The following is a 12,498-nucleotide window of genomic DNA, read 5'->3' on the forward strand; positions in this document are numbered from 1 at the left end:
ACCCTAACCATCCCCTGGTTGTGTATATATTATACTGTAACTATACCTAACCCTCCCTGTACCTATCCCTAACCCCTAGACCCTCCTGGTAATGCCTAAACCTAACCATCCCCACCACACAAACACCCTAAACACATATAAACAATAATATAAATAGAGAAAAGTATATATAAATATATACAATACAATAGATAGCCTTACAATCATGTACGCATTAGAAATCTTAAAATAACAGTAATATTAAAAGCGATATTTTAGTAACTATAATCAACGCATTATAAGTGTAAAAACAAAGTTAGTAACAAAAGTGATGTATTTCTAATGCAATAAGGTTGAAAACGGTATATAAGCATTATACATATGAAAACAAATTTTTAAATGATCAAAGAAGTGTAAACGAAAATTTAGTTGTCATACTTTTGTAAGCGAAATTTTAAAACTAAAAAATAAGTTAAAACTGATATAAGCGAAATTTAACCAGTTCGCATTCAGTCGTTTTTCGCTTCATGCATCCGAACAATGTTCACCTCCCATTCATTAGCCTATAACTTTATTACTACTTATCACAATGAACTGATCTATATCTTGTTTTTTCCGTCACCAATTAGGCTTTCTTTGGGGGGGGTACATTTTACTAAGAGCCACTTTACTGTAAATGCATTTTAAAAGGAAGAATAAGAAAAAAACGGAAACAAATCATTATTTCTCACTTTTCGGCAATTATAGTTTTAAAATAATACATGCCTCCATAATTAAAACCCACGTATTGTATATGCCCATTTGTCCCGGTTATTACACCATTTAAATTATGTCCCTATCACAATGTATGGCGACAATATTTTATTTGGAAATAAAAGTGCATTTTTTCGGTTTTGCATTCATCACTATTTACAAGCTTATAATAATAAAAAAAAAAAGAAATATTTCATCTTTACATAGATATTTAAAAAGTTTAGACCCTTAGGTAAATATTTGTGTTTTTTTTTTTTATTATTGTAATGTTTTTTTTTTTTTAATTAAACATTTTATGTGGCTATTTTTGGGAGGGTGGGATTGAAATTGTATTTTTTTTTGTAAATATATGTGTATTTTTATTTAACATTTAGATGTAGTTTACTTTTTGGCCACAAGATGGCAGCCATGAGTTGTTTACAGTGACGTCACTCTAAGCGTACCACGTACGCTTAGAGCGACATAGGAAGCAGAAAAAGCGTAGCTTCCGAGAGAAGCTGTCGCTTTTTCTGCGGGGGAGAGCAATCAGTGATCGGGCACCGTTGCCCGATTCACTGATTCACTGGCTAACAAACCGCCGGCCGGGAGCGCGCGTGCACGCGCGTGATCGGCCGGCCGCGTGGACGCGCAGGAGCGCACATGGCTTCCTGGACGTGAGTTTCACGTCCAGGAATGTCAAATAGTTAAAAATGAAAAAATAAGTATAACACAAACTCAAAACGAACTTGTAAACGATATTTGTTATAAACTTTATTTTGTAAATGAAAACTTTTGTTAACATGATCCCTGTAACCGCTATTTCTCGGGCGCCCTTTTTTCCTGTTGGGCGCCGAATAGCCGATATTTTGCATTGCAGTCTATGGCGGCGCCCTTTTTGTCCACTATCCCTGTGTGCCCTTTTTTACTAGCCCGGCCTTAAGGCTCTTTTATGCTAAAAGTGATTCACTGATTTTTGGCATCTGTATCATAGAATAAAGGAAATTATAGGAACTATATTATACCATTGCAATCCGATTTTTCCTGATCGCAAATGTCCTGCTTGCTGCATTAATTCTGTGTTTCTCCTTGTGTTACTATCTTCCAGTCCATTACATCTGTATTTTTAAAGAACTTTTAACCCACACGATAATGTGGCATACCTTTAACTGATTACATCTTCTAGCTGGTCATCCTGTAATTTGGTTGAAGGTCATAAAGATTTGACTTTTCCTGTAAATACAGAGTATTTGTTTCTCTTAAAGAGGAACCGTTACGAAAATCTTAAAATTTAAAACATATACAGATAAGAAGTACATTTCTTTCAGAGTAAAAAGAGCCATAAATTAATTTTCTCCTATTTTGCTGTCACTTATAGCAGGTAGTAGAAATCTGACATTACCGACAGGTTTTGGGCTAGTCCATCTCTCTATAGGGGATTCTCAGCATGGCCTTTATTCTTTATAAAGACATTCCCTGAAAAACATTTATACACATATGCTAGCCAGCCTCCCTGCTAGCTGCCACACTTTTTTAGCAGTTGGACGGAGCAACTGCCATTCACTAAGTGCTTTTAAAAATAAAGAAAACCCTGAACATCCCATGGGAAGATGGGCTAGTCCAAAATCTGTTGGTAATGTCAGATTTCTACTACTTACTGTAAGTCACTAAGCAACAAAGGAGAAAAGTAATTTATGGCTCATTTTACTCTGGTAGAAACACACTTCTTATTTGTATATGTTTACATGTATTTTACGTTTTAAGATTTTCGCGACAGAGGTCCTTTAAAGGGAGGGTTGATTCTATGTTAGTATGTTAGTTAGTGAGTAGAGTGAAATGTGCAGTTATTTCCTAGCTATGATAAAGTGTTTGAGTTTACATGCTGTGAGATGTTCTGTAAAAATATAAGGAAGTTTCCATAAAGAATTCAGAATTTCCTCTAGGTTGCCGCCCTACATTTTTGATCCCGTACACAATGTGAGGATTTAAGCGATAAATGAAAATAGAATATTGTGTTTGCCAATGTAGTAACTGCCCTGCTGCTTAATTCCAGGCTGTGAGATGAATGTACACAAGCGTTGTGTCCAGAGTGTGCCGAGTCTATGTGGGGTGGACCACACTGAGCGCCGGGGACGGATGCTTATCAGGGTGGAGTCAATTAACGATGAAGAGTTTCAAGTAACAGGTAAGTAACATGGTGGGTTTTTTTTTTGTTTTTTTTTGCAGTGTTGCTTTCAACATTAAACTGGCACAACTTTTTAATGAGAAATGGCATTAGAAATACAATTTTTCCTCCATTGTGATCACTGCCGTAAATATTCCTTTTTCCCTGCTGGAACTGGTAGGTCGATGACCATGCTCATGTTAAAGCTGATCATGGCCCACAGTATGACAGTATTAGAAACTTTGTACCGGTATGGACAGCTCCCTCATTTTGCACTCAGGAGCAGAGCTTGTGTTATTTTGTGTTCATGATCCTTGTTAATATCATGTCAGATACACTAGCTATTTCCTGGACTACAGACTAAGAATATTGTATTCTGCAACCTTCTCAGAGAGTTCAGTCTCGGGCCACACCCACTTGTAATCCATACAGGATGATAATGCAAGTCAAGTATCAGTGTGTGTGTTGGTTGAGCAGATTGTGATGGTACCATGGACCTGATTTACTAAAGGTTTCCAAGGCTGGAGAAGATTGACGAAACTAGGGGATCCCATTTTAATTTCCCATTGAAAAAAAATTCTGACAGAAGGTAGCAGGTTTTCTCAAGAGTTCGATTGGTATTTTGTGCCAACTGTTTTTTCTATCTATCCTGCTGACAAGACACACCCACACAACAGAATGCTACCATCTCCCTGTGTTGCCGTCGATATGGTGTTCTTTGGATGGTGAGCTGGTTTGGTTTTTCATCAGATCATGTCTGGTGTTCAGGATATATAGTTCAGTTTTGTTCTTATATGACCTTTTTTCTATTTGGCCTCAAAATGTTCGAGGTGTGTTTTCCTGATCTCAGACAAGACTTATTGTAGCATCACTTGTGTAGTTTTTTTTTCTTTTCAACCCTTTTATGCAAGCCACATTTGTAGAGCTCTAGTGATATTGTTGTCACATGCACGCAAGGGGCACTTATTGCCATACATTTCTGTAATGTAGACCTCTTGGTAGCTTCTTTGACTAGTTACTTCCTGGTCTTCTATCCACTTTGGAGGGATAGACTGATATGGGAAGGTTCTTGGTAGTGTAGTACCAAACATTTTCAACCTCATAGACTTACTGTGTGTCTAGAAATTGATAAAGCCTTTGAAATGAATGTAAATACTGTATCTTGACTTGTGCCTGTCCAAAAATATATCCCTGATGTGACAGTGCCTTGGCAATTATAGCTCATTGCTTTCAGTTGCACTACCAAGCACTGGGGAGCTTCTTAAATAGCAGTTTTTATGCGGAGATAATCAAGATATTATAGCTGATCACAGGTAGACGCCAGCATGGTGTCCAGTGGCGAAAGGTATTATTTAAACTGGACCTTATCCCATCTCAGTGATTCTGTATTTTTTTAATTAGTAATCACCACTGCGCCAGCAGCAGTAACGGCCACTGATTAGCAGCCTCCACTGTGCCAGCAGCAATAAGAGCAACCAACTAACAGCCGCAACTGTGCTAGCAGCAGCCACTGTGCCAGCAGCAGCCACTGATTAGAAGCTGCCACTATGCTGGCGGCAGTAAGAGCCACTGATTAGCAGCAGCCCTGTTCCAGTAGCAGTAACAACCACTGCTTTGCAGTCACCACTGTGCAAGAAAACTTGTCTCATGGAAATTTGAATATTTGTCAAGAGGGCAATCAGCAAAATTGTATTTAATTTTACTAGTTTGGCTCCCTTGCAGTCTCAGTATATGGCCCTTGGTCTGCTGATATGGCCTTTATTCTAAAAAGTTTGGACATCCCTGGTCTAAAGCATTAAACACAGCATAAAGCTACATACACATGTTGGAGAAATATCGGTCTGAGCCCTATTAAAACCTTGTTAACGAGCTTTCAACCAATTTTTGATAAGCAACTGCACACGACCAATCGTCACCAGCATCAACAAACGACCGCTATCGGTAGTCGGTCTAGATCCATCCTGTTGGATTTTTTCGACCAACGATAGTTTATCAAAAAGAGTGTGTACAATTAATTAAACAACTTATAACTATATTGTTGGTTGTGTACAACGCACGTGCCACAGTCTATCGCTCATAATCGTTCATGTTTGAACAGATATCAATCATTTCCGTTAGCTGCACCTCTGACGTCATTTCCGCATTATCTGTCAATTCCTTCTCTCTTTCTCTTATTTTCTCATTAGCAGTCCAACTGATAATCTGACTTGCAGCCATCAATTATATCAGTTACGGTAGCTTCAGTGAATTGTAAATGAGCATAGAAATGAGAGCAGTCTTATAGTCTTTCATGCTTAATTTTTCTGTGTTTTAAGGGACCACTATTGCGAAGATCATAAAATTTAAAATTAATGTAAACACATACAAATAAAAAGTATGTGTCTTCCACAGTAAAATGAGCCATAAATTACTTTTCTCCTATGTTGCTGTCACTTACAGTAGATAGTAGAAATCTGACAGAACTGACAGGTTTTGACTAGCCTATCTCCTCATAGGGGATTCTCAGGGTTTTGTTTACTTTCAAAACACATAGTGAATGTCAGTTGCTCTGTCTAACTGCCAAAAAAAGTGTGCAGTGAGCAGGGAGGCTGGCCAGCGTCATTGTATAAATCCTTTTCAGGGAATGTGCTTATAAAAAAGAAAAGCCTTGATGAGAATCCCCCATGAAGTGATGGACTAGTTCAAAACCTGTCGCTACTGTCAGATTTCTATTACCTACAGTAAGTGAAAGCAACATGGGAGAAAAGTCATTTATGGCGCATTTTACTCTGAAAGAAACCGTACATCTTATTTGGATATGTTTTTATTTACTTTACATTTAACACATTTTGTAGATAGTGGTCCTTTAATGCATTAGAGCACACATTTAATTTTGAGTTTAATACCGCTTTAATTGATTAAATGAATACAATCTCTTTTCGGATGACACGTGTGTGTGTGTGTGTGTGTGTGTGTGTGTGTGTGTGTGTGTGTGTGTGTGTGTGTGTGTATACAAACACATAAATGCATTGAGGCATTGGGGTTGTTTACTATAACAAATAGCGTGTCTTGTCAACTCTGATAAGACATGTGAACTCTGATAAGCCATGTCAACTCTTATATGTCTTATCAGAGTTAACATGCCTTATCAGCGTTAGCATGCCTTATCAGAGTAGCATAGCGAGCGCTATGAACTTATGCCTGCTAATTGGCAATGATGAGAGCTCCACTTGTCCTGCCCTGAGCCCCTGCGGGTCCAATCACTTTAAAGGACATTATCCCCGCACTTTGATTGGCCCAATAAGCTTCCTGTCAAGTTTCCTGTCAAGTGACAGGCAGCCTATTAGGCCAATCAAAGTGCGGAGATAATGTCCAGTAAAGTGATTGGACCTGCAGGGGCTCAGGGCAGGACGAGTGGAGCGCTCGTCATTGCCAGTTAGCAGACATAAGTTTGTAGCGCTCGCTATGCTACTCTAAGGCACGCTAACTCTGATAAGGCATGTTAACTCTGATAAGGCATGCTATGTGTTATAGTGAATTAACCCCATAGTCTTTTGAAGGCAGATCTGTACAACATTCATGAGGAATCTATTGAACACACAGTTGTCTTCTTTATGTCAGGAAGCAGATCTCAAATTATCACATTTAGGTCACAGCAGATACCGCGATCAGCATTGGAGATGGCATAATGCATTAAGCCCTGTGACCTGCCCTACAGCCATGCCTCTAGTGGTAGAATGCACGCTATACCTTCACAATTAATGACATGCTGGATCCATATTTATATACAGGCACGCTGATTGAGCAAGCTTAAAAGCACAGAATTTGCTCTTGGCAAAACATTTCTGAATGCCACCCTGCTATTGGCTGTATTGATTTTCTTACCTGCAAACTATTCTTCATTTCGAAAACAAATGTTAAAATGTAGCCTTGCGATTTCCCAACAGAAAGGTTAAAGTGTTACTTCTGTGTTATTAAAAGAAACTGATGCAAAATCCTCTATAATAAAATTCCTGTGTCCCTGCGTGTGCTGTCTCTGTGTAGCTGGGTCCGTGCTTTTTGCTACTGCGCATGTGTGCAACACGGACCCAGCCTCACAGAGAGAGGAGGACAGGGATGGGGCCAGGCGGGCGTGTGAGCGGGTGACAGGGTGTGCGGCGGGTGTGCACATGGCGGGTGTGCGCGCGCATGGTACATGCGGCAGGCGGGCTAGAGAAATACAGACCCTAAAGCCCATTTTTAAACGGGCTTGGGTCTGCTAGTATATCATAAATAAACAAGTAATTTTGGTATTTGTTATTCAAAAAAATGCCTTTCCATCTCTTTTTGTATCCAGCTAGGACTTTTTTTTATTATTATTACGATCATTTTTATTACAGTTCTCTCATGTACAAGTAAACCTACGGCACAAAAGTATAGAAGCAAGGAAACCAATATGAACCATAAAATATTTAGCAGATCGGACTTTCTTGATGTGATAAATTATATAAAATATACTTTCCTTCAGCATTGCCAACAGTCCACTGATAAGTAATGGAACTAGCCCTATAGGTAAATTTATTTTCTGTATGTGTTTCTGTCTCAGGAGACATGAAATAAACTTTTAGCATTTCAAGTCAAAATCTTTAGTTTTTGTTACTAAAAGTGAAACTTAAATGACAATAAACTGCTGAGATAAACAATTGCATCTATCCTCCTACCGCTAAAATGACTTTTCGATATCCCACAGTTTTATGTTATGATTAAAAACTTAAGTATATTTATTGTCCTGTCTTGGCTCAATGACAGTCTGTGCCGTGGCTCACAATTTTATAATATATGAACCTTTTTTTTTAATCTACCGCCTGATTTCTGAAGCCCATTTCTTTGCCAATAATTGTATTCCTTATCAGTGAGGGGTGCTATGGTCCAACTGGGTCCCGACTGGAGAAAGACTGTCAGTTGCATAGCTGAATATTCGCTCCTTCTTGCAAACAAAGAAGAAAAGCAACAAGGCATATTTATTTGTGTGCTAGGCATTGTACATACACGTCGATCTCATCATGTCACATGTCACTTAAGATTCCCCTTTAAGGTCACCTGAAGTAAGCGGCAGTGGCGTAGCAATAGAAGATGCAGAGGTTGCAACTGCACCAGGGCCCGTGGGCAGTATTAGCTCTATTGGCCCTGTGCTGGTAATAATCACTTCTATAGATGCTTATAATAGTAGTAATCATTAAAAAACTGTTCACCATGCCTTCTTGCACCTCTGTCATTGTGGTTATCCTTGGCAGGTTTTGGTGCGCTGTATTAATTGTTATGTTTAAAGTGCTTGAGGTGGGGGGGGGGGGGGGGGGCAATGTAAATCTTGCATGGGACCCATAGCTCCTTAGCTACGCCACTGGAGAGAGGCAAATGGAGGCTGCCATATTTCTTTTCTCTTAAACAATGCAAATTGCCTGGCTGTATTGCTGATTGTGTGTCTCTAGTACTTTTAGCCATAGACCCTGGAAAGGCATGTAGATCAGATGTTTGACTGAAAGGGATATTGTAGGGGGGTCGGGGGAAAATGAGCTGAACTTACCCGGGGCTTCTAATGGTCCCCCGCAGACATCCTGCGTTGGCGCAGCCACTCACCGATGCTCCGGCCCCGCCTCCAGTTCACTTCTGGAATTTCTGACTTTAAAGTCAGAAAACCACTGCGCCTGCGTAGCCGTGTCCTCGATCCCGCTGATGTCACCAGGAGCGTACTGCGCAGACACAGACCATACTGGGCCTGCGCTGTGCGCTCGTGATGACATCAGCGGGATCGAGGACACGGCAAGTCTGCAACGCAGGCACAGTGGTTTTCAGACTTTAAAGTCTGAAATTCCAGAAGTGAACCGGAGGCGGGGCCGGAGCATCGGTGAGTGCCTGCGCCGACACAGGATGTCTGCGGGGGACCGTTAGAAGCCCCGGGTAAGTTCAACTCATTTTCCCCCGACCTCCCTACAGTATCCCTTGAAGCCTGACTGGGTTTGCAGCATGCTTGTTTCAGATATTGCATTCAGACATTATGATGATTTAGGAAAGATCAGTAGGACTACCAGGGAACTAGTATTATTTCAAAGGAAATGGATATGGCAGCCTCCATATTCCTCTGACTTTGGGTGTCCTTTAATGCAGTAAAGGTTTGTGTTTGTTTGGGGCACTTCAGAGATACCAAATTTATGTTTCAGAACCCTGGGTGGGTTTTGTGCAAACCTGGCAAAGTACCACTTCCTCTTTTTCTTATGATGAAGTGGAGTTACACTTTAGAGTCTTAATTTGCTAAAGCTGTCAGGAAGATTGATTCTAGGGAAGCTGCTGTGGTATAACTACAATTCCCTTTGAATTTGCCCATTCATAATGGTGTGATTACATACCATGCATTTTCTAACTGTTCAGCAGTCACCACTATTTCCTAACAAGAACCTAAGTAAAAACTGTAGACATTACCAATCATATAACATGAGATTCAGCACTACAGAGAGGAGTATGGAGTCTTAGTTTTTTGCATGGGATTAATTAGATTTGATTAGCTGTAGTCAATCATTATAGCAGAGAGCTACACAGTGAAGGACAGTAAGGCTAAGCTTACAGGGATTGCTATGAAGACACACACACACACACACACACACACACACACACACACACACACACACACACACACACACACACACACACTCTCACATACACACACACACACACTCTCACACACACACACACACTCACACACACACACACACACACACTATCACACACTCTCTCTCACACACACTCTCACACACACACACACACACACACACACACACACACACACACACACACACACACACACACACACACTCTCTCACACACACACTCACTCACTCACACACACACACACACACACACACACACACACACACACACACACACACACACACACACACACACACACACACTGTTAGCTCAATTTCATCGGAGGCAGCTACAAGATGACTTAGCAGAATAATCTGCAACCCAGGTTAAAGTTCTCCCCCAATCCAAGTGAATACCCTCTCTTCCAGCTGGGAGACACGGACCACGAACTCTTAAGTTGGTGGAACAGCATCTGAAATCTTTATTTACAGGTCAATCTTATATACCCACTGGTGTTGGGGAAAAACCAGATTAGACCGGAGTGCCCATAGAAAGTATTTGAAACAATAGCATAGACATGGTACAGACAGCAGAGACAATAGGATTTGTTATTCTGTAAACAACTGGCAGAGGTAGACCTTGTTACATGTGTTAATTTTCAATAGACCAGGTTCTTAACAACAATGCATGAATAGGTCTGAGTCTTCAGATCTCTGTCACAGTGGCTTGTATGGTAATATACCAAGTGGGTATTCAAATACAGGTTTGTCTCCTGTATGGCACAATAATGTGTTTCTGGCCAGACAGAAGACAAAATGAAAATTTGATGTGCTGTATATCTTTTAATATCAGGGTGGTTCAAGCAGCACATTAATAAAACCTTTCACACACTCTCACACACTCTCACACACACACACACACACACACACACACACACTCTCACACACTCTCTCTCACACACACACACACACACACACACACACACACACACACACACACACACACACACACACACACACACACACACTCTCTCTCTCTCACACACACACACACACACACACACACACACACACACACACACACACACACACACACACACACACACACACACACACACACACACACACACACACACTCTCACACACACACTCACACTCACACTCACACTCACACACTTTTTTTTCCAATTATTGGGTAGGGTGGGGTTTTGGGTGAGCCGCACTAAATACCTATGGAGTGTTGCTCCTCCGGCCCCCAGCCAGCATGAGGTGCACCATATTCTCCACCTGACCTTCTGTATCTGATGGTCTTTGTAATTCCCAACTGAGTACTTGCATCCACAGACTACATTTCCCGGCATGCATTGCTGTGCATGTGTGCGAAAGAGGCACTGTCGGGAACTACAAGAGCCAGCAGATGCCTGCGGCCAGGTGGAAAAATGGTGCATCCCGTATGGACTGCAGGCCAAAGGAGCAACACCTTGAAGGTACAATAAGTAAGTAGTGAGGCTCTCCTTATAGTTGAGGTGAAAAATAAGCAAGGGGAATAATAGGGGAAGGGGGGTGGTTAAGAATCTAAACCTTTATGAGATAAGTTTTGTGCATCAACACCTACATTTGAACTTCAATTTAAAAAAATGCAATTTGGCATGTAATACTTTTTGAATTAAAAGTTGTTCCTTCAATATACAAAGGTACAAAAAAAATAAGTTCAAACACATAGCATCCCATAAGCACTAACACTCGACTGTCCTCCACTCCGCAGCAATCGGCAAGTTTCCCGCATAGCAGAGCTTGCTGTCAGATGCTCTAAGCTTAATGTGGGCCATTATTTTAATGTAGTGCGGCCAGTTTCATAAACTGGAATTAATTTAGGTAATATACATTCCGTGCTTCCCAATTTCATGAGATGTCAGAGGGACATTTTCCAACATCATAATTTTAGGCAAAATCTGTCCATGCCACACGCCTGATCGCACTATTCATCATCGTAAATAAGGGAAAACAGACCATCACTACTTAATGCTCAAAAGCACATTTTATGCATTTAGAAACACCTAATACATTAGAATAATGGCATGTCAATAAAGGAGGGAGAAACAAAGGTCAGTACAGGACATAAAAGGCATCAGATGAGAAGTCCATGCTGTCAGTCAGAAAACTATGATGTAAGCACAGCCATGACGCATGCTTAAAGGACACCTCAAGTGAGCGGGATATGGAGGCTGCCATTTCTATTTCCTATTAAAGAGAACCTAAAGTGAAATAAAAGTGGCCAGTTTAACTTACCTGGGACTTTCTCCAGCCTCCTGCAGTCATTCTGTGCCCTCTGCGTTATTCCACGCTCCTCCGATAAGGGCAGTGGCCTTTTGGCAGCTGCATGCACTAATCTCCTTCCTGTGGCCAGGAGCATTCTGCGCATGTGATTGGGGAAGAGTGCAGTCAGGGCCACGCATGCACCGTAGCCTGCGACTAGCCGAGTCGACAAGCTTTCAGAAGGGCACTGTGAGGGACCAGGACGACTTCAGGGGGATGGAAGAAACCCCAGCTAAGTTAACCTGTCATTTATTTATTTATTGTAATTATAAAGAGCCAACATATTACACAGTGCTGGACATTAGTTAAAGTTACAGACAATATTTAGGGGTGACATACAGCAATAAGACAATACAGGAATACAAGAAAAACCAGATCACTTTTATACAAAATTGGAGAGAAAAAAAGCACTGGCACCAAAAATGCAGCAGGGAGGATTAAACCACAAATGGTCTTACCTGCAGTGTGCTCCAGATACAGTCAAATTGCAGTCCAAAAGAAAGAGGAGATGATGGGCATCAACTGCATAAAAGACCCTTTATTGTGGTGGGTAGACACAGTGGTTACAGCAGTGGGGGGAGGACAAAGATGTCTGACAGCTGTTTCGCAGAGATAGACCCTGCTTCTTCAGAGACTTGTCTCTGAAGAAGCAGGGTCTATCTCTGCGAAACAGCTGTCAGACATCTTTGTCCTCCCCCCACTGCTGTAACC

General features: G+C 41.0%; 1 protein-coding gene across 3 annotated transcripts in view; it reads left to right on the forward strand.

The window, feature by feature from the left end:
- PRKCG (protein kinase C gamma) overlaps nucleotides 1–12,498 on the forward strand; it is a 539,544-nt gene that overhangs the window by 376,226 nt on the left and 150,820 nt on the right. For all 3 annotated transcript variants that reach the window (XM_068241314.1, XM_068241315.1, XM_068241313.1), the window contains one exon: nucleotides 2,762–2,893. In XM_068241314.1, coding sequence (XP_068097415.1) covers nucleotides 2,762–2,893 — 132 coding nt within the window. The remainder of the gene's footprint in view (nucleotides 1–2,761; nucleotides 2,894–12,498) is intronic.

This window comes from Hyperolius riggenbachi, chromosome 6 (assembly GCF_040937935.1).
Source record: "Hyperolius riggenbachi isolate aHypRig1 chromosome 6, aHypRig1.pri, whole genome shotgun sequence".
Classification (NCBI taxonomy): Eukaryota; Metazoa; Chordata; class Amphibia; order Anura; family Hyperoliidae; genus Hyperolius; species Hyperolius riggenbachi.